The 22,256-nt window shown below is 41.7% G+C and overlaps 1 protein-coding gene across 4 annotated transcripts in view; it reads left to right on the forward strand.

Annotated features, from left to right (window-relative positions):
• WDHD1 (WD repeat and HMG-box DNA binding protein 1) overlaps window positions 1-21,782 on the forward strand; it is an 88,584-nt gene extending 66,802 nt beyond the window's left edge. For 3 of the 4 annotated variants that reach the window (XM_032134924.2, XM_058429802.1, XM_032134925.2), the window contains 5 exons: window positions 4,351-4,394; window positions 4,780-4,950; window positions 6,289-6,422; window positions 17,825-17,963; window positions 20,614-21,782. In XM_032134924.2, coding sequence (XP_031990815.1) covers window positions 4,351-4,394; window positions 4,780-4,950; window positions 6,289-6,422; window positions 17,825-17,963; window positions 20,614-20,814 — 689 coding nt within the window. In that variant the 3' untranslated portion in view covers window positions 20,815-21,782. The remainder of the gene's footprint in view (window positions 1-4,350; window positions 4,395-4,779; window positions 4,951-6,288; window positions 6,423-17,824; window positions 17,964-20,613) is intronic. The other variant, XM_058429803.1, reaches the window with a different exon arrangement.
• The last annotated feature ends 474 nt before the right edge of the window (window positions 21,783-22,256 follow it).

Below are 22,256 nucleotides of genomic sequence, written 5' to 3' on the forward strand. Positions count from 1 at the left end.
CTGTCATCTAGTCAGTGGTGGAGGATGGGTAGGGACTTCAAGGCAGGCCTCATGGAGTGTTTACAGCAGAGACCTGAAGGATGAATAACAGTCAGCAAGGCAAAGGTGCATGGGAACAGGAGCAGAAGAGAAGCATTTGAGCTTAAGGAACAGTATGTGTGAAGTGAAGGCTGCAAAAGGTGGTGTGAAAAGCTCAGAGAGCAAAGAGAAAGCGGTGCTAAAGGGTTTCAGAGTGATGGGCAGGAGCCAAGTCATGCAGATCTGTGTAGGCCATATTAAGGATTTTGGTCTTTTTTTTTTTTTTCTTAATAGAGATGGGGTGTCACTCTGTTGTCCAGGCTGGTCTCAAACTCAAGCAATTTGCTCACCTCCACATCCCAAAGTGTTGGACCTGCAGGTGTGAGCCACCACACCGGGTCAGGATTTTGCTCTTTCTTCTAAAGTCACTGAGAGGCAGTTGTAGGTTTTAAGCAGAGGTATAGCATGGCACAATATGCTGAAGAAGAACAGCTAATACACTACTGGCCAGGTATGATGGCTCACGTCTGTAACCTCAGCATTTTGAGAGGCCAAGGTGGAAGGATCACTTGAGACCAGACGTTTGAGACCAGCCTTGGGAACAACGAAACCCTATCTCTACAAAAAGTAAATAATAAAAATATTAGCCAGGCATGGTAGTGCACACCGGTAGTCCCAGGTATTTGGGAGGCTGGGGCAGGAGGATATCTTGAGCCCAGGAGTTCGAGGGTGCAGTAGGCTATGGTTGCACCACTGCACTCCAGCCTGGGTGACAGAGCAAGACCCTGTATCAAAAAATAAGTAAATAGGCCAGGCGTGGTGGCTCACGCCTGTAATCCCAGCACTTTGGGAGGCCGAGGCAGGTGAAGCACTTGACGTCAGGAGTTCAACACCAGCCTGGCCAAAATGGTGAAACCACATCTCCACTAAAAATACAAAAAAAAAAATTAGCCGGGCATAGTGGCTCATGCCTGTAATCCCAGCTCCTCGGGAGGCTGAGGCAGGAGAATTGCTTGAATCCAGGAGGTGGGGGTTGCAGTAAGCGGAGATCATGCCACTGCACTCCAGCCTAGGTGACAGAGTGAGACTTCATCTAAAATAATAATAATAAGAAGAAGAAGTAAATAAAAATTAAAAAATAAAGAGACTACAGGCCGGGCGCGGTGGCTCACGCCTGTAATCCCAGCACTTTGGGAGGCCGAAGAGGGTGGATCATGAGGTCAGGAGATTGAGACCATCCTGGAGAACACAGTGAAACCCCGTCTCTACTAAAAATACAAAAAAATTAGCCGGGCATGGTTGGCGGGCGCCTGTAATCCCAGCTACTCGGGAGGCTGAGGCAGGAGAATGGCGTGAATCTGGGAGGCGGAGCTTGCAGTGAGGTGAGATCATACCACTGCACTCCAGCCTGGGCTACAGAGCGAGACTCCATCTCAAATAAATAAATAAACAAACAAACTACAGAGGCAGTCCAAATGAGATCGAATAAGGGCCTGAGCTAGGGTGGTGATGGTGATGTTAGAAAGAATGGGCAGAGTTGGAGAGCTATTTCTGAAGATGATGAAGAGAGTGTAGGAGTTCAGGGTGTAAAGAATGATTCTCAGTTTCTTGTAATAGAAGAAAAACTTAAGCACATTTAAATCTTGAAGGATTAATTTGAACTTCAGTGATTCATGAATCAGGGAGGCACCAAACCGCAAGGGGCTAGCACTCTGCCAGGAGAGACAAAAGGGGAAACTTTTATAAAGTATTTTCAGAAACAAAATAAATAAAACAATTTTTATTGGCTAGATGGAAAGGTTTTTTTGTTTGTTTTTTTGGGGGGCAGGGCGCGGATACAGGGTATCTTGCTTTGTCACTCAGACTGGAGTAGAGTTGGAGTGCAGTGATGCAGTCCTAGCTCACTACAGCCTTGAACTCGTATGCTCAAGTGATCCTCCTGCCTCACCCTACTGAGTAGCTATGACTACAGTTGTGCACCACCATGCCTGGTTAATTTTTTGTGTGTACTTTTTGTAGAGAGAGGGGCTCGCTTTGTTGCCGAGGCTGGTCTGGAACTCCTGGGCTTAAGTGACCCTCCTGCCTTAGCCTCCCAAAGTTCTGGGATTACAGGCACAAGTGGCCATGCTCAGCTGGAAAGTTCCTTCTTTCCTTCCTTCCTGCCTGCCTCCCTCCATCCCTCCCTCCCTCCCTTCTTCCCTCCCTCCCTTCCTCCTCTTTTTTTTTTTTTTTTCCCCCAGGGTCTGACTCTGTCACTCAGGTTAGAGTGCAGTGGCGTGATTATGGCTCACTGCAGCATCAACCTCCCAGACCCAAGCGATCTTTCCACCTCAGCCTCCCAAGTAGCTGGGACCACAGGCATGTGTCACCATGTCTGACTAGTTTTGTTTTGGTTTGGGTTTTTTGTTGTTTTTTGTTTTTGTAGAGACAGGGTCTCCGTATGTTACCCATGCTAGTCTTAAACTGGGCTCAAGCAGTCTTCCCTCCTCAGCCTCCCAAAGTGCTGGGATTACAGGCTTGAGCCACCATGCCAGGAAAGCTCTTAATTAGAGATTAGTTTGTTAACACTGGCTTGAGTACTTGAGTGAATGATGGTGCCATTTCCTAAGTCAGGAAACACTAGAGAAAAGCACATTTAGAGAGGAAGGTGATGAATTACTGTAAGGTAAGTAGAATGTCATGAAGACAGATACTTGAATCAGGAACTCAGAGAAGTATTCTTATCAAGAGATACAAAGTAAAAATCATTGGCATAAGTATAGCAATTTAAACCATGGGCATGGGTAAGCAAGCATTGGGGGAGAATGTAAAGCAAGAAGAAAAATGAGCTTAGGCCTAGGGAATCTCCAACATTTGAGCATCAGGTAGAGGAAGAGGAGGAACCAACTATTGGAACACAATGAGTCCACAGGTCCAGAGAGGAAGGAATTAAGTCAGGGAATGCAGTATCTCAGAAGTCAAGAGAGGACAAAGTATCAAGAAGAAAGGAACAGTCAGCTACGTGGGATGCCATTGATAGAGCAAACAAGGTGACTGAAAGGTATCCACCAGATTTGACCATGTAGAGATCACTGAGGGCCTTAGCAAGGGGAGATTCTGTAGGGTAGTAGAGCTGGAAGTGCTATATTGTATGGAGGAATGTATGGGTGGTGAGGAAATGATAATAGTGTCAACAGCTCTTGGAAAAATTTGGCTGGATGACTGGGCGCGGTGGCTTACGCTTGTAATCCCAGCACTGTGGGAGGCCAAGGCAGACGGATCACCTGAGGTCAGGAGTTCAAGACCAGCCTGGCCAGCATGGTGAAACCCTGTCTCTACTAAAATACAAAAATTAGCCGGGCGTGGTAGCAGGCGCCTGTAATCCCAGCAACTCGGGAGGCTGAGACAGTAGAATCGCCTGAACCTGTGAGGTGGACTTTGCAGTGAGCCGAGATCACACCATTGCCCTCCAGCTTGGGCAACAAGAGCGAGACTCTGTCTCAAAAAAAAAAAAAAAAAAAAAAAATGGCTGGATGGAGGAGGCGAGAGAAAATGGTGACTGGAAGGAATGTGGGGTAGAGAAGGTTTGTTTTTTGTTTCTTTTTAAGTTGGGAAACTTTAGGGGTCAATAAATAGGGAAAAGTCAAAGATGTAGGATGTCAAGAAACTTGATAGGTCAGGTTTTCTGACAAAGCAGGAGGGCATGGGATGCAGAACACAAGTAAAGGGATTACTAACCTTAGATCAGACGAGCCGCCACTCTTCTGCAGTAACAGAAGATAAAGATCTGTATATGGGCTGGGCGCGGTGGCTCACGCCTGTAATCCCAGCGCTTTGGGAGGCCAAGGCGGACGGATCACGAGGTCAGGAGATCGAGACCATCCTGGCCAACACCATTCTGGCTAATACGGTGAAACCCCGTCTCTACTAAAAATACAAAAAATTAGCCGGGTGCGGTGGCGGGCGCCTGTAGTCCTAGCTACTCGGGAGGCTGAGGCAGGAGAATGGCATGAACCTGGGAGGCGGAGCTTGCAGTGAGCCGAAATCGCGCCACTGCACTCCAGCCTGGGCTACAGAGTGAGACTGCATCTCAAAAAAAAAAAAAAAAAAAAAAAAAAAGATTTGTACATACTGAATATGTTTCACAGTGGCACGTTGGGATAGTTCACATTTAATAGCTTTTATTTTGGCTTAGAAGTAGGAAAGAGGATATCTGTTGTTAATAGTTTTGAAAAGTTGCAAAATACATTTATTTTCATTTAATGGGGATTAAAATATTCTGTCTAGTGTTATAGATGTCAGAAGTCATCTATTTTCTACCATTATTAATCAAGGTTTTCTTTTTTATGAAAGGTGCAGTTACCTTTAGCAGCCAAGGACGAGTAAATCCCTTTAAGGTAAACTCTTCCAAGTGATGTTTTATATTATTTAAATACATTTGTATACAAAGAAATATTTCCAAATGATGAGATGACTCTCCTCAGACTTGGAGGCATGAAAGACTGATCTGTGTGGAAACAGAAGAAAGCAGCACTTGGGCTGAGAGTTGTCTTTTCTACTTACCTTCTAAGTACCTATGGTTTTGAAAGATACCTCTGTCTTTCTTGGGGATGTGGTATTTGGGAATATATGTATCATTCTTAATTTGCATTGTACCAAATGTATTTAGTTCTGAAGATGAGATGGCAATACAAACTTAACAAATTTCAAGAAAAAATAAATCTCTTGGGATTTTATTTTTCTTCTTTAAACATAAAGTGCTAACACTAGTTTGCTCTTTAGGTATCGGCCAGTTCCAAAGAACCAGCCATGTCAATGAATTCAGCACGTTCAACTAATATTTTAGACAATATGGGCAAATCATCCAAGAAATCCACTGCACTTAATCGAACTACAAATAATGAAAAGTCTCCCATTATAAAGCCTCTGATTCCAAAGCCGAAGCCTAAGCAGGTACTGTTTCAGCTACCTTCATCTGCAGTAAGCAGCATGGGATCTGTTTGTCTTCAGTTTTGTTCACTGTTTGAGATATAGGATAGGAGGTTCTGATTGTTTACAATTGTCTTGCGAGGGAAGTGGGTTCAATTCTGTTTTTGCAGCTGGGCACAGTGGCACACACCTGTAGTCCCAGATACTCAGGAGGCTGAGATGGGAGGATCACTTGAGCCCAGGAGTTTGAGTCCAGTCTGGGAGACATAAGAGATACCCCATCTGAAAAAAACAAACCCCAAAACAGTTGTGTTTTTGTTTCAGAATCACTCCCTGTTCTGCCTCCTGAGTTGTTACACACTTTGTAGCAGATTCTGACTTCCAAGATCACTATCCTGCTCCCCCTGTCTTTTGAGACAGAGGCTCACTCTGTCACCCAGGCCGGATGGAGTGCAGTGTCAGGATCTCAGCTCACTGCAGCCTCTGTCTCCTGGGTTCAAGCAATTCTCATGCCTCAGCCTCCCAAGGAGCTGGGATTATAGGGGCCTGACATCACGCCAGCTAATTTTGGTATTTTTAGTAGAGATGGGGTTTCAGCATGATGGCCAGGCTGGTCTCAAACTCCCAGCCTCAAGTGATCCACCTACCTCAGCCTCCCAAAGTGCTGGTATTACAGGCATGAGCCACTGCACCCAGCCTATCCTGCCCCTCTCCTTGTTTTTACAGATCACTTTTTAAAAATATATATACTCAGACCCCAGAAGCTCAGACATTTATCTGTATTTTTATTAAAATCACCCAGATAGTTCTGATGTATATTCTTATTTAATAGTGGCTGATATTGTACATGGCCCTAATTTTTCCTTGTTCCGAGTCCTGATTTTTCCACTCTGATAAGTATTTGATCCCGGATTTGTCATCGGTAAAATAGATCTATTGCTTATCTTTTCTATTTCATATAATTGTATTCATTTAGAAAACATGGAATTTAGGCCAGGCGTGGTGGCAGGTGCCTGTAATCCCAGCTACTCGGGAGGCTGAGGCAGGAGAACCACTTGAACTCGGAGGGTGGAGGTTGCAGTGAGCCGAGATCGCGCCACTGCACTCCAGCCTGGGCCACAGAGTGAGACTCCGTCTCAAAAACCAACAACAACAAAAAAACGAAAACATGGAATCTGAAGTGTAGTTTTTTGGTTTTGCATGTGTTTGCCTATTTATTTACAGCTGAGAACTCCAGATTTCACGTGTTAGTATAAGAATTCTCAATAATTATAGATGTTTCTTCATATTTTTTAGAACTTGCTTATAAAACATATAAAATTATACTAGATGTTATTGCAGCATTTATGTTTGTTTTTATAGGCATCTGCAGCATCCTATTTCCAGAAAAGAAATTCTCAAACTAATAAAACTGAGGAAGTGAAAGAAGAAAATCTTAAAAATGTATTATCTGAAACCCCAGCTATATGTCCTCCTCAAAACACTGAAAACCAAAGGTCAGTACATAGAGAAATTTAGCATGCAGTGACCAAGTAAAAAGTATACAGTAGCAGCAATACAAAATTATGCAACGCTGTTACTCCTTAATACAAATAATACATTGGCATTGGTAGTGGGCATTCTGGACACTTGTGACTATAAGGAAGCCACAAATATTAATGTCTATTTAGAATATTTATTAAAATATGCGCTTTAATAAATTGTATATTTTTAAATTGTAGATATATTTTATTGGGACATTATATTTTGTAATTAATTTTTTGTTTTTAAATAGTTTAATGGGGAGAAACAGCAAAAGATACAAAAAGAAGTGTGATAATAAGTAGTTTCATCCAACTAGTTTCTGTCTCCAAAAACAATCACTGCAACAATTTTCTTGTGGAACTTTCCAAAATTATTCTATTTATGTGCAAATACATGTCTATTTTTTGTTTTACACATTATTCTGTACCTTACTTTTTTAACTTAACAATAGCTTTTGTAGCTTATATTACTACATAAAGAACTTCTTTATACTGGCTGGGCACGGTGGCTCACGCCTGTAATCCCAACACTTTGGGAAGCCGAAGCAGGCAGATCACCTGAGGACGGGAGTTCGAGACCAGCCTGACCAACATGGAGAAACCCTGTCTCTACTGAAAATACAAAATTAGCTAAGCGTGGTGGCACATGCCTGTAATCCCAGCAAATCGGAAGGCTGAGGCAGGAGAATCACTTGAACCCAGGACGCAGAGGTTGCAGTGATCCGAGATCACGCCGCTGTACTCCAGCCTGGGCAACAAAAGTGAAACTCTGTCTCAAAAAAAAAAAAAAAACAACAAAAAGAACTTCTTTATACTATAGCAAGGCTATCAGAAAAAGTACATAAACAGATGGATAGAAAAATAAGAGCTTTGCCAGGCTTGGTGGCTCACGCCTGTAATCCCAGCACTTTGGGAGGCCAAGGCAGGCGGATCACAAGGTCAGGAGATCGAGACCATCCTGTATAACACGGTGAAACCCTGTCTCTACTAAAAATACAAAAAAATAGCCAGGCGTGGTGGCAGGTGCCTGTAGTCCCAGCTACTCGGGAGGCTGAGGCAGAAGAATGGCGTGAACCAGGGAGGCGGAATTTGCAGTGAGCCAAGATCGCGCCACTGCACTCCAGCCTGGGTGACAGAGCGAGACTCCGTCTCAAAAAAAAAAAAAGAAAAAAATAAGAGCTTTAATCTTTGTGTATCCGTTGAATAGACATGTCATAGTTCATGTAGTTCTCTACTTGTGGACAAAAGATGGTTACTGGTCTTTTGCTAGTACAAACAGTACTGCAATGAATAATTTTATATGAATAGCATTTCTCACAGATGCATATATAGCTATAAGATGGATTCATGTATGGTTCAAGTTAATATGCACTTGTAATTCCAATGCCAGATTTTTCTGCATTGATGTTGTATCATTTTATACACCTTTAGCAATATGAGTATTCCTATTTGCTCATATCCTCTTTGTCCACAAACACAGTATGTTACCAATTTTCTTGGTCTCTACTATGCTGGATTTCTTTGTATTTATTTATTTTTTTTGAGACAGAGTTTCGCTCTTGTTGCCCAGGCTGGAGTGCAATGGCACGATCTTGGCTCACTGCAACCTCCACCTCCCAGGTTCAAGCAATTCTCCTGCCTCAGCCTCCTGAGTAGCTGGGATTGTAGGCATACGCCACCACGCCTGGCTAATTTTGTATCTTTTTTTTTTTTTTTAAATACTTTAAGCTCTAGGGTACATGTGCACAACATGCAGGTTTGTTACATATGTACACATGTGCCATGTTGGTGTGCTGTGCTCATCATTTACATTAGGTATATCTCCTAATGCTATCCCTCCCCTCTCCCCCTACCCCACAACAGGCCCAAGTGTGTGATGTTCCCCTTCCTGTGTCCAAGTGTACTCATTGTTCAATTCCCACCTATGAGTGAGAACATGCTGTCTTTGGTTTTTTGTCCGTGCGATAGTTTGCTGAGAATGATGGTTTCCAGTTTCATCCATGTCCCTACAAAGGACATGAACTCATCCTTTTTTGTGGCTGTATAGTATTCCATGGTGTATATGTGCCACATTTTTTTAATCCAGTCTAACATTGATGAACATTTGGGTTGGTTCCAAGTCTTTGCTATTGTGAATAGTGCCACAATAAACATACGTGTACATGTGTTTTTGTAGCAGCATGATTTATAATCCTTTGGGTATATACCCAGTAATGGGATGGCTGGGTCAAATGGTATTTCTAGTTCTAGATCCTTGAGGAATTGCCACACTGTCTTCCACAATGGTTGAACTAGTTTACAGTCCCACCAACAGTGTAAAAGTGTTCCTATTTCTCCACATCCTCTCCAGCACCTTTTGTTTCCTGACTTTTTAATGATCGCCATTCTAACTGGTGTGAGATGGTTTCTCATTGTAGTTTTGATTTGCATTTCTCTGATGGCCAGTGATGATGAGCATTTTTTCATGTGTCTGTTGGCTGCATAAATGTCTTTTTTTGAGAAGTGTCTGTTCATATCCTTTGCCCACTTTTTGATGGGGTTTGTTTTTTTCTTGTAAATTTGTTTGAGTTCTTTGTAGATTCTGGATATTAGCCCTTCGTCAGATGGGTAGATTGCAAAATTTTTTTCCCATTCTGTAGGTTGCCTGTTCACTCTGATGGTAGTTTCTTTTGCTGTGCAGAAGCTCTTCAGTTTAATTAGATCTCATTTGTCAATTTTGGCTTTTGTTGCCATTGCTTTTGGTGTTTTAGACATGAAGTCCTTGCCCATGCCTATATCCTGAATGGTATTGCCTGGGTTTTCTTCTAGGGTTTTTATGGTTTTAGGTCTAACATTTAAGTCTTTAATCCATCTTGAATTCATTTTTGTATAAGGTGTAAGGAAGGGATCCAGTTTCAGCTTTCTACATATGGCTAGCCAGTTTTCCCAGCACCATTTATTAAATAGGGAATCCTTTCCCCATTTCTTGTTTTTGTCAGGTTTGTCAAAAATCAGATGGTTGTAGATGTGTGATATTATTTCTGAGGGCTCTGTTCTGTTCCATTGGTCTGTATCTCTGTTTTGGTACCAGTACCATGCTGTTTTGTATAGTTTGAAGTCAGGTAGCGTGATGCCTCCAGCTTTGTTCCTTTGGCTTATGAGTGACTTGGCAATGCAGGCTCTTTTTTGGTTCCATATGAACTTTAAAGTAGTTTTTTCCAATTCTGTGAAGAAAGTCACTGGTAGCTTGATGGGGATGGCATTGAATCTATAAATTACCTTGGACAGTATGGCCATTTTCATGATATGGATTCTTCCTATCCATGAGCATGGAATGTTCTTCCATTTGTTTGTGTCCTCTTTTATTTCATTGAGCAGTGGTTTATAGTTCTCCTTGAAGAGGTCCTTTACATCCCTTGTAAGTTGGATTCCTAGGTATTTTATACTCTTTGAAGCAATTGTGAATGGGAGTTCACCCATGATTTGGTTCTCTGTTTGTCTGTTATTGGTGTATAAGAATGCTTGCGATTTTTTGCACATTGATTTTGTATCCTGAGACTTTGCTGAAGTTCCCTATCAGCTTAAGGAGATTTTGGGCTGAGACAATGGGGTTTTCTAAATATACAATCATGTCATCTGCAAACAGGTACAATTTGACTTCCTCTTTTCCTAATTGAATACCCTTTATTTCCTTCTCCTGCCTGATTGCCCTGGCCAGAACTTCCAGCACTATGTTGAATAGGAGTGGTGAGAGAGGGCATCCCTGTCTTGTGCCAGTTTTCAAAGGGAATGCTTCCAGTTTTTGCCCATTCAGTATGATATTGGCTGTGGGTTTGTCATAGATAGCTCTTATTATTTTGAGATACATCCCATCAATACCTAATTTATTGAGAGTTTTTAGCATGAAGCATTGTTGAATTTTTTCAGAGGCCTTTTCTGCATCTATTGAGATAATCATGTGGTTTTAGTCTTTGGTTCTGTTTATGTGCTGGATTACGTTTATTGATTTGCGTATGTTGAACTAGCCTTGCATCCCAGGGATGAAGCCCACTTGATCATGGTGGATAAGCTTTGTGAAGTGCTGCCGGATTCGGTTTGCCAGTATTTTATTGAGGATTTTTGCATCGATGTTCATCAGGGACATTGGTCTAAATTTCTCTTTTTTTGTTGTGTCTCTGCCAGGCTTTGGTATCAGGATGATGCTGGCCTCATAAAATGAGTTAGGGAGGATTCCCTCTTTTTATATTGATTGGAATAATTTCAGAAGGAATGGTACCAGCTCCTCCTTTTACCTCTGGTAGAATCTGGCTGTGAATCCATCTGGTCCTGGACTTTTTTTGGTTGGTAGGCTATTAATTATTGGCTCAATTTCAGAGCCTGTTATTGGTCTATTCAGAGATTCAACTTCTTCCTCATTTAGTCTTGGGATGGTGTATGTGTCGAGGAATTTATCCATTTCTTCTAGATTTTCTAGTTTATTTGCGTAGAGGTGTTTATAGTATTCTCTGATGGTAGTTTGTATTTCTGTGCGATCAGTGGTGATATCCCCTTTATCATTTTTTATTGCATCTATTTGATTCTTCTCTCTTTTCTTCTTTATTAGTCTTGCTAGCGGTCTATCAATTTTGTTCATCTTTTCAAAAAACCAGCTTCTGGATTCATTGATTTTTTGAAGGGTTTTTTGTGTCTCTATCTCCTTCAGTTCTCCTCTGATCTTAGTTATTTCTTGCCTTCTGCCAGCTTTTGAATGTGTTTGCTTTTGCTTCTCTAGTTCTTCTAATTGTGATGTTAGGGTGTCAATTTTAGATCTTTCCTGCTTTCTCTTGTGGGCATTTAGTGCTATAAATTTCCCTCTACACACTGCTTTAAATGTGTCCCAGAGATTCTGGTATGTTGTGTCTTTGTTCTCATTGGTTTCAAAGAACATCTTTATTTCTGCCTTCATTTCGTTATGTACCCAGTAGTCATTCAGGAGCAGGTTGTTCAGTTTCCATGTGGTTGAGCAGTTTTGGGTGAGTTTCCTAATCCTGAGTTCTAGTTTGATTGCACTGTGGTCTGAGAGACAGTTTGTTATAATTTCTGTTCTTTTACATTTGCTGAGGAGTGCTTTACTTCCAACTATGTGGTCAATTTTGGAATGAGTGCGATGTGGTGCTGAGAAGAATGTATATTCTGTTGATTTGGGGTAGAGAGTTCTGTAGATGCCTGTTAGGTCTGCTTGGTGCAGAGCTGAGTTCAGTTCCTGGATATCCTTGTTAACTTTGTCTCGTTGATCTGTCTAATGTTGACAGTGGGGTGTTAAAGTCTCCCATTATTATTGTGTGGGAGTCTAAGTCTCTTTGTAGGTCTCTAAGGACTTGCTTTATGAATCTGGGTGCTCCTGTATTGGGTGCATATATATTTAGCATAGTTAGCTCTTCTTGTTGAATTGAATTGATCCCTTTACCATTATGTAATGGCCTTCTTTGTCTCTTTTGATCTTTGTTGGTTTAAAGTCTGTTTTATCAGAGACTAGGATTGCAACCCCTGCCTTTTTTTGTTTTCCATTTGCTTGGTAGATCTTCCTCCATCCCTTTATTTTGAGCCTATGTGTGTCTCTGCATGTGAGATGGGTCTCCTGAATACAGCACACTGATGGGTCTTGACTCTTTATCCAGTTTGCCAGTCTGTGTCTTTTGATTGGAACATTTAGCCCATTTACATTTAAGGTTAATATTGTTATGTGTGAATTTGATCCTGTCATTATGATGTTAGCTGGTTACTTTGCTCATTAGTTGATGCAGTTTCTTCCTTGCCTTGATAGTCTTTACAATTTGGCATGTTTTTGCAGTGGCTGGTACAGGTTGTTCCTTTCCATGTTTAGTGCTTCCTTCAGGAGCTCTTGTAGGGCAGGCTTGGTGGTGACAAAATCTCTCATCATTTGCTTGTCTGTAAAGGATTTTATCTCTCCTTCACTTATGAAGCTTAGTTTGGCTGGATATGAAATTCTGGGTTGAAAATTCTTTTCTTTAATAATGTTGAATATTGGCCCACACTCTCTTCTGGCTTGTAGAGTTTCTGCTGAGAGATCCGTTGTTAGTCCGATGGGCTTCCCTTTGTGGGTAACCCGACCTTTCTCTCTCAACATTTTTTCCTTCATTTCAACTTTGGTGAATCTGACAATTATGTGTCTTGGAGTTGTTCTTGAGGAGTATCTTTGTGGCGTTCTCTGTATTTCCTGAATTTGAATGTTGGCCTGCCTTGCTAGGTTGGGGAAGTTTTCCTGGATGGTATCCTGCAGAGTGTTTCCAACTTGGTTCCATTCTCCCCGTCACTTTCAGGTACACCAAACAAATGTAGATTTGGTCTTTTCACATAGTCCCATATTTCTTGGAGGCTTTGTTCGTTTTTTTTTACTCTTTTTTTCTCTAAACTTCTCTTCTCGCTTCATTTCATTCATTTGATCTTTGATCACTGATACCCTTTCTTCCAGTTGATCGAATCAGCTGCTGAAGCTTGTGCATTCGTCACATAGTTCTCGTGCCATGGTTTTCAGCTCCATCAGGTCTTTTGAGGACTTCTCTGCGTTGGTTATTCTAGTTAGCCATTCGTGTAATCTTTTTTCAAGGTTTTTAGCTTCTTTGTGATGCATTCGAACTTCCTCTTTTAGCTCGGAGAGGTTTAATTGTCTGCAGCCTTCTTCTCAACTCGTCAAACTCATTCTCCGTCCAGCTTTGTTCCATTGCTGGTGAGGAGCTGCGTTCCTTTGGAGGGGGAGAGGTGCTCTGATTTTTAGAATTTTCAGCTTTTCTGCTCTGTTTTTTCCCCAGTCTTTGTGGTTTTATGTCTTTGGTCTTTGATGATGGTGACGTACAGGTGGGGTTTTGGTGTGGATGTCCTTTCTGTTTGTTAGTTTTCCTTTTAACAGTCAGGACCCTCAGGTGCAAGTCTGTTGGAGTTTGCTGGAGGTCCATTCCAGACCCTGTTTGCGTGGGTATCAGCAGCAGAGGCTGCAGAACAGCGAATATTGCTGAACAGCAAATGTTGCTGCTTGGTCATTTCTCTGGAAGCCTCGTCTCAAAGGTGTACCTGGCCATGTGAGGTGTCAGTCTGCCTCTACTGGGGGGTGCCTCCCAGTTAGGCTACTTGGGGGTCAGGGACCCACCTGAGGAGGCAGTCTGTCCGTTCTCAGGTCTCAAACTCCATGCTGGGAGAACCACTACTCTCTTCAAAGCTGTCAGACAGGGACATTTAAGCCTGCAGAGGTTTCTGCTGCCTTTGTTCAGCTATGCCCTGCCCGCAGAGGTGGAGTCTACAGAGGCAGGCAGTCCTCCTTGAGCTGCAGTGGGCTCCACCCAGTTCGAGCTTCCTGGCCGAGGCTGCCGCCTTGTAGTTCAATCTCAGACTGCTGTGCTAGCAATGAGTGAGGCTCTGTGGGCGTGGGACCCTCTGAGCCAGGAGTGGGATATAATCTGGTGTGCCATTTGCTAAGACCATTGGAAAAGCACAGTATTAGGGTGGGAGTGACCCGATTTTCCAGGTGCCATCTGTTGCAGCTTTGCTTGGCTAGGAAAGGGAATTCCCTGACCCCTTGCGCTTCCCGGGTGAGGCGATGCCTAGCCCTGCTTCGGCTCACACTTGGTGTGCCACACTCACTGTCCTGCACCCACTGTCCGACAAGCCCCAGTGAGATGAACCCGGTACCTCAGTTGGAAATGCAGAAATCACCCTTCTTCTGCATCGCTCATGCTAGGAGCTGTAGACTGAAGCTGTTCCTATTCAGCCATCTTGGAACTGCTTAATTTTGTATCTTTAGTAGAGACAAGGTTTCTCCTTGTTGGTCAGGCTGGTCTCGAACTCCTGATCTCAGGTGGTCTGCCCACCTTGGCCTCCCAAAGTGCTGGGATTACAGGTGTGAGCCACCACTCCTGGACTTATTTTTAATATCTCCGTTAAATTTGAAAAGTCACAATTTTGGCCTGGCACAGTGGCTCACGCCTGTAATCCCAGCACTTTGGGAGGCTGAGGTGGGTGGATCACTTGAGGTTAAGAGTTCGAGACCAGCCTGGCCAATATGGTGAAACCCGATCTCTATTAAAAATACAAAAGTTTGCCAGGTATGGTGGCTCATGCCTGTAATCCCAGCTACTCGGGAGGCTGAGGCAGGAGAATCGCTTGAACGCAGGAGACGGAGGCTGCAGTGAGCCAAGATTGCGCCGCTGCACTCCAGCCTGGGCAACAGAGTGAGGACTCCATCTCAGAAAAAAACAAAAAGAAAAGAATAGTCACAATTTCATTTTTACCATAATATATCTCATTTTTCTCATTCTGAGCAGTCCAGGGAGAAAAATAATAATAAAATATAGTATACCTTATTTTCTTAATAACTTTATGTTAACCAGTTTAATTTGAGGGAATGGCTGTGGTTTTCACATTTCCTGTTTTGTTCTGAATTTAATTTAGTTCTTAAACAGTGAAAATTTTATTTAAGAAAATTGATAGGCCAGGCATAGTGGCTCATGCCTTTTTTTCAGCCTAACACTTTTTTTTTTTCTTTTTGCTCTTGTTGCCCAGACTTCAATGCAATGACGCAATCTTGGCTCACTGCAACCTCTGCCTCTGGGTTCAAGTGATTCTCCTGCCTCAGCCTCCTGAGTAGCTGGGATTACAGGCATGCGCCACTATGCCTGACTAATTTTGTATTTTTACTAGAGATGAGGTTTCTCCATGTTGGTCAGGCTGGTCTTGAACTCCTGACCTCAGGTGATCCACCCGCCTTGGCCTCCCAAAGCACAGGGATTACAGGTGTGAGCCACCACGCCTGGCCCGCCTAACACTTTTTTTTGAGACAGTCTTGCTCTGTCACCAAGGCTGGAGTGCACTGGTGCAATCTCAGCTCACTGCAACCTCCACCTCCTGGGTTCAAGCGATTCTCATGCCTCACCCTCCTGAGTAGCTGGGATTACAGGTGTGTGCCACCATGCCCGCTAATTTTGTTATTTTTTGGTAGAGATGGAGTTTTGCCACGTTGGCCAGGCTGGTCTCAAACTCTTGGCCTCAAGCAGTTTGCCCATCTCAGCTTCCCAAAGTGCTGGGATTACAGGTGTGAGCCACCATACCTGGCCAAGCCTAACACTTTGGAAGGCCAATGTGGTCAGATAGCTTCAGCCCAGGAGATTGGAACCAGCCTGGGCAATGTAGGGAGACCGCATCTCTACCAAGAGTTTTAAAATCAGCCAGGTGTGTGTGGTGGCACGTGCCTGTAGTCCCAGCTACTTGGGAGTCTGAGGCGGGAGGATTGCTTGAGCCCAAGAATTTGAGGTGGCAGTGAGCTGATTATACCACTGCACTCCAGCCTGGGCGACAAAGCAAGACCCTGTCTCTTAAAACAACAACAAAGAAGATTGATAATTTAATTTTTCATACTATCATTTTATTATACAGAAAACTTACTTTTGAAATTTGAAGGAATTACCACTATTGAAACTAATATTTTTGTCACAGATGTTGATATACTAAATCAGAAATGTCCAATTTTAGCCAGGTGGCTGTGCACTCTTGTAGTCCCAGCCACTCAGAAGGTTGAGGCAGAAGGGTTGCTTAAGCCCAGAAGTTCGAGGCCAGCCTGGGCAACATAGTGAGACTCACGTCTCTTTAAAAAACAAAGAAAGAAAGAAATGTTCAGTTTTGGTTTTCTTTTTAAAAATAGCTGTTTAGAAGCAGAAGATTGCAGGCTGTTAGGTAGACTTGTGACATTGCCTCAAGTTTCATTAAAATGGTCTTCATTAATTTTTGGAAATTCAAGAACCTTTGTTATACCTTGATTTTTACTTGTTTTGATTTGTTCTGTTGTTTTTCTGGAAGTCGGTTTACGTTAAGATTACTTAAAATTTGCGTATTTTCAGAAATTGGGCAAGTGGTTATGGTCATACTAGTAATTTTTTAATAAAATTTTTTTTTAACCTTAAACTTAAAAAGTTTAGACTTGTTATTTAGGATTCATTTAGGTTCAGCCAAGTGAGGGGCATATAGCTGGTGGGTTAAACATAAGAGACTCTGGGCCAGGCACAGTGGCTCACGCTTGTAATCCCAGCACTTTGGGAGGCCGAGGCGAGTGGATCATGAGGTCAGGATTTCGAGACCCACCTGGCCAATATGGTGAAACCCTGTCTTTACTAAAAATACAAAAATTAGCTGGGTGTGGTGCCTGTAGTCCCAGCTGTTTGGGAGGCTGAGGCAGGAGAATCACTTGAACCTGGAAGGTGGAGGTTGCAGTGAGCCAGTATGGAGCCACTGTACTCCAGCATAGGGGAAAGAGCGAGACTCCATCTCTACAAAAAAACATAGACTTTGGAGTGAAATTGCCCGGTTGTTGAATCCCAGGTCTGAGTTTTACTGTTTGTGTAACCTGGGATAAGTTATTTCACCTCTCTGAGCCTCCCTTTTCTCACTTATGGAATGGAGATAATAATTGTATCTATCTCATAGTGTTATTGTCATTTAAATGAGGTACTATACTTAAAGCTTTTAGAGTAGTGCCTAGTAGACAGTAAGTGATCAGTAAATGTTAAATATTTGCATTAAACCTTCACTTGTGTGACTTAAAGACAGTTTGTGTCATGTTTCATGGAATCTAATGAAATGTACAAATGTGCTGTGTCCGTGCTTCACCTAATGCTGATGCAGGTTAGCTCTGAGAGCAGGGGTGAGACGATGGGAAAGGGGCTTGAGAATAGTCGTGAGGGATTCAAATAGCTGGTTTGGGGAAATAGAAAAAGAGCCTACCGAGGACATGTGGTAGGCCGCAAGGGCTAAGTGAGGTTGGAGACCTTGAGCCTGTCAACATTCATTAAAAAGTTGAAAGTACAGAGTTCATGGTTGCTACACTTGGAAAATACAAATATGAGTGATCCTTTTGAATTGACCTTACAAAGGATTTTCCAGTTCATTGATCCTGCAGTCTCCAGGCAGTTTAAAGTAATATGAAGCCGGGCACGGTGACTTATGCCTGTAATCCCAGCAGTTTGGGAAGCCAAGGCGGGCAGATCACGTGAGGTCAGGAGTTTGAGACCAGCCTGACCAACATGGTGAAACTCCATACAAAAAATTAGCCGGGCCTGGTGGCACATGTCTGTAATCCCAGCTACTTGGGAGGCTGAGGCAGGAGAATCGCTTGAACCCAGGAGGCGGAGGTTGCAGTGAGCTGAGATCGCACCATTGCACTCCAGCCTGGGTGACAGAGTGAGACTCCGTCTCCACAAAAAAAAAAAAGTAATATGAATTAACAAGTATAACTGTGTCTTCCTTACTTTATATAATAGATGTCAAAGACTTATGATTGATTACTAACTTAAAATCATGAGGCACTTTAAACTCTGTCTTAAGTATAAAATGTTTTCACATAATTGTGATTTTAGGCCAAAGACCGGGTTCCAGATGTGGTTAGAAGAAAATAGAAGTAATATTTTGTCTGACAATCCTGACTTTTCAGATGAAGCAGACATAATAAAAGAAGGAATGATTCGATTTAGAGTATTGTCAACTGAAGAAAGAAAGGTAAGGATAATTGTGCCGAGATTGAGATCTTAGTGAATTCCCAGATTTAAAAAATTCTTACAGAAATGCCTTTTGGCCAGGTATGGTGTCTTATGCCTGTAATCCTAGCACATTGGGAGGTCAATGCGGATCACTTGAGCTCAGGAGTTCGTGACCAGCCTGGGCAACATAGTGAGACCTCGTCTCTAATAATAATGATAACAACAACAACAATGATAATAACAATCATGACAACTAAAAAAAAAAGGAAAAGCCTTTTTCTGTTTTTGGAAATTGAATACATCCAGCAAACTTTTGAAAGAGGAAAGTTAAGTGCGGATATATGGTAATATGGATATGTAGTAATTATTATGTAATGGTGATGGGTTTTTTGTTTTGTTTTTGTTTGAGGCAGGTCTTGTTCTTTCACCCAGGCAGGAGTGTCATGGTGTGATCACGGCTCACTGCCACCTCGACCTCCTGGGCACAAGCAATTGTCCCCCCCCACCTTTTTTTTTTTTGTAGAGACAACCTCTCACTGTGTTGCCCAGGCTGGATGGTTAATTTTTTGACAGTTTACTGTTTTAATCTCTATAAGTTCCTGTATGTTTTAAGTTAGGAGAATACCCCAAGAAAAGATACATTTGTTAAAAATCAAAAGTGTCAAGCTGAGTTCATTGGCTCAAGCCTATAATCCTAGCACTTTGGGAGGCCAAGGCAGGAGGATCTCTTGAGCCCAGGAGTTTGAAACCAGCCTAGGCAACATAGTGATACACCATCTCTACAAAAAATTTAAAAATTAGCCTGGCATGGTGGTACACACCTGTAGTCCCAGTTACTCAGGAGGCTGAGGTGGGAAGATCACTTACTTGAGCCCAGGAGGTCAAGGCTGCAGTGAGCTGTGATTGTGCCACTGCACTCCAGCATGGGTGACAGAGTGAGACCGTGTCTCTAGGGGGAAAAAAAAATTAATAAGTAAAAATGAGTTCACATTTTTTGAATACTACTTTAGGGTTCTTACAAGCAGAATTTTAAAAAATTGTATCTACTTACACATTAAATACTACATGAGACTATTCCTTTTGGGAAAAAGACTGGTGTGCTGTTCCAGCCTTTCACATGGAAATTAGGACAGGTGGCTGGCTGGCTTGCTTCTTATGAACTTCTGCCATGTGAAGGAAGGAAGGCACAATCTCTGTTAGAAGCAGAAGGAATATGTGTGGTGTACCAGTTAAATCCTCAGGTTTCACTTCCCCAGGAATGGCAGGGCGCAGCACAGTCACCTAGTAACATAGATGCTTGCTTTGGTAAATTGGGTTTTATGAAAAAGGTGTTGTGTAACGAGGAAGCCAGAAACTGGTTTAAACACCTTTAGCATCATTTAGAACCTCATTTACAATTTTATGTTTCTCATTTGTTGTTCAATAAAATGGCATCTAAATAAATAAGACCTTACACTGCAAAAGAGGAAGAGACTTGGCAAAGGCTGTGATTGTGTTTTTGAATACTTAAAAATGTAATCAATATTTTTAAGGTAAACCCTAAACATTTACTTAAATCCAGTTTGTTAATGTGAGAAATTCTACAGCTTGAAGAGCCCTTGAAATGGCCAGGGAAATAAAGTAGGAGTGAGGAACTATTATAGATTAAAAGAGATTTAAGAGACAGATGAAATGAATGGAACTTGTCTGGCTCTTGCTGAGTTAATAAAAACCAAACCCCAAAGAATATATACTCATTTATATAACATTCCTGAAATAACAACATGATCCGGATGGAGAATAGAGTAGTGGTTGCCAGGGGTTGGAGTCGGAGTTGGGGCTTGAGGAAGAGGTTCTGTATTTTGACTGTGGTGGTAAACAAACAAACCCACAATAAAATTAAATATATACATACACGCAAATGAGTAGAAGTAAAATGGGATTGTTTCAATGTCAGTTCCCTATAGTTGTGATTGTTGGGCTATAGTTTTGCAAAATGTTACCACTGGGGAAAACTGGGTCAAGGCTGCACAGGATCTTTCTGTATTATTTCATACAACTGCATGTGAAACTGCAATTATCTTAGAATAACAAGTTTCATTTTTTTAAATTTTTTATTTATTTATTTTTTGAGACGGAGTCTTGCTCTTGCCCAGGCTGGAGTGCAGTGGCACGATCTCAGCTCACTGCAAGCTCTGCCTCCCAGATTCTCGCCAGTCTCCTGCCTCAGCCTCCTAAGTAGCTGGGACTACAGGCGCCTGCTACCATGCCCGGCTAATTTTTTTTGTATTTTTAGTAGAGACGGGGTTTCACTGTGTTAGCCAGGATGGTCTCCATCTCCTGACCCCGTGATCCGCCCACCTCGGCCTCCCAAAGTGCTGGGATTACAGGCATGAGCCACCGCACCTGGCCAAAAGTTTCATTTTTAAATAGTACTACAATTATAGTATTTTGCAACTAATATGATTAATATAAGCAAAGCTTAGATTGAGATATAAAAGTAGTGTAAATGTTTAATGTGCTCTGCATTTAAGTAATAAAAGATTTGTTAACAATGAGAACACTTAATTCAAGTGCTAATTATTCTGCTTTATATATAAAAATATTACCTGGAAAAGTAAATAAATCATTTACTTCTTATTTGTTATTTCCTAAAAATCTTTTCTTTTCACCCCTGCTATTTTACAAAGGCATGGGCTAACAAAGCCAAAGGAGAAACGGCAAGGGATGGAGCTGAAGCAAAGAAGCGAAAACGTGTGGTTGATGAAAGCAATGAAACAGAAAACCAGGAAGAAAAAGCAAAAGAGAATCTCAATTTGCCTAAAAAGCAGAAACCTTTAGATTTTTCTACAAATCAGAAACTATCAGCTTTTGCATTTAAGCAGGAGTAAAAGAAGAAAGTGACCCTAGGAAAGTAATGGATTTTTTTTACTCATCTTTGAATATAGACTTGAGTCTTTGGGAAACTCATTATATATTTTTTAAAGAGTTAGAAGCAACTGTTTGTCTTTATAAGATAATGTAGTAATTATATTGGTGTAGGTAACAGGGCATATGTAAAAACTATCATCTTTGCAGATTACTCTGCCTCCAAACGTAGGGCCTTTCAGAGATGCATTGTGATTGTAATTACTGAGTTGAAGCTACAACCAATTTGAATTTGTTTCTTAACCTTGAAAAATCATTAAAGCCAAGGTATTAAAACCTTTGTGCATTAATACCTTCTAGGGGTTTGGTTCATTTGGTTTTTGTCATGTACAAAGAAGGACAATAGTCCTCTTCCCAAGTGTGTTAGCATAGACTTCTCTATATGTTTCTACTAGACCTAGGGGATGATGTCTTTTAATAATACTGACCCTAAACATGTAAATAATCTTGTAGGTGAGACTTTTGTGTTTCGGAAATTTCTTCCTATGTGGCTTTCAGTTGTCTGTTTGTGTAGCCTGGATTTTTTTGAGATAAATGAAACTTTCTCATTTGTATATTTGGCTTGATATGGTCTTAATATTATCTTTCCACGAAATGGATATATTTCTAGAAAATATATCTTATATTTACTACCATGATTTCTACCACCACCCCCATCTTGCTCTGCATTATACACAGTAGAGAACTGAAGACACTGCTGTGACAGTATTGCAGTCCAAGGGCATCATGTGCTCCTGGCGGGATAAGACCTTATCCCTGGTTATCAACATCAACAGTACTTTCCTGAGCAGGACTTTGAAGGCTTGATAAGAAAGCAAAGTTACAGAAAGTATTTAACTCTTATTTATATTGAACAAACAAGGTTTAATCATGTCATACATTTTTGGTTATTCCAAGCAGAGACTAATACAAATGCAGCCACATAAAGGCAGTGTACGGGGGGTGGGAGGGAAGGAAACAATCACATAAAATCAGCTGACTCAAAATTGAGGATAGTTAATAGGTTGAAAGGGAAAAAGTATGTTGAAAATTTAGACGTAAATGAATCAAGAATATTCGTTATCTCGTGATGATTAAAGTTAGGAAGACATACATTTTTGATTTTTTAATTAGTAGCTGCTATCAGAGACATTATAGCACAGTAGTTATGAGTACAGATTCCGAAGCCAGATTACCTAGGTTCGAAGACCCACTTCTCTACCTGCTACTAATAGTTGGGTCATGTTGGGCCGGTGACCCAAATTCTAGCCTTCATTCACTCATCTGTAAAATGGATATAATGATAGTACCTACTTTATAGGTTGTTATGAGAATTAAATGAAATGAAAGCACTTAGTTTCTGACACAGTAATCTTTTACATAAATGTTAGTTACTATTCTGATAATGATGATGCTGTTGGTTATT

The sequence above is a fragment of the Hylobates moloch genome, unplaced genomic scaffold (assembly GCF_009828535.3).
Source record: "Hylobates moloch isolate HMO894 unplaced genomic scaffold, HMol_V3 SCAFFOLD_16, whole genome shotgun sequence".
NCBI classification, from domain to species: domain Eukaryota; kingdom Metazoa; phylum Chordata; class Mammalia; order Primates; family Hylobatidae; genus Hylobates; species Hylobates moloch.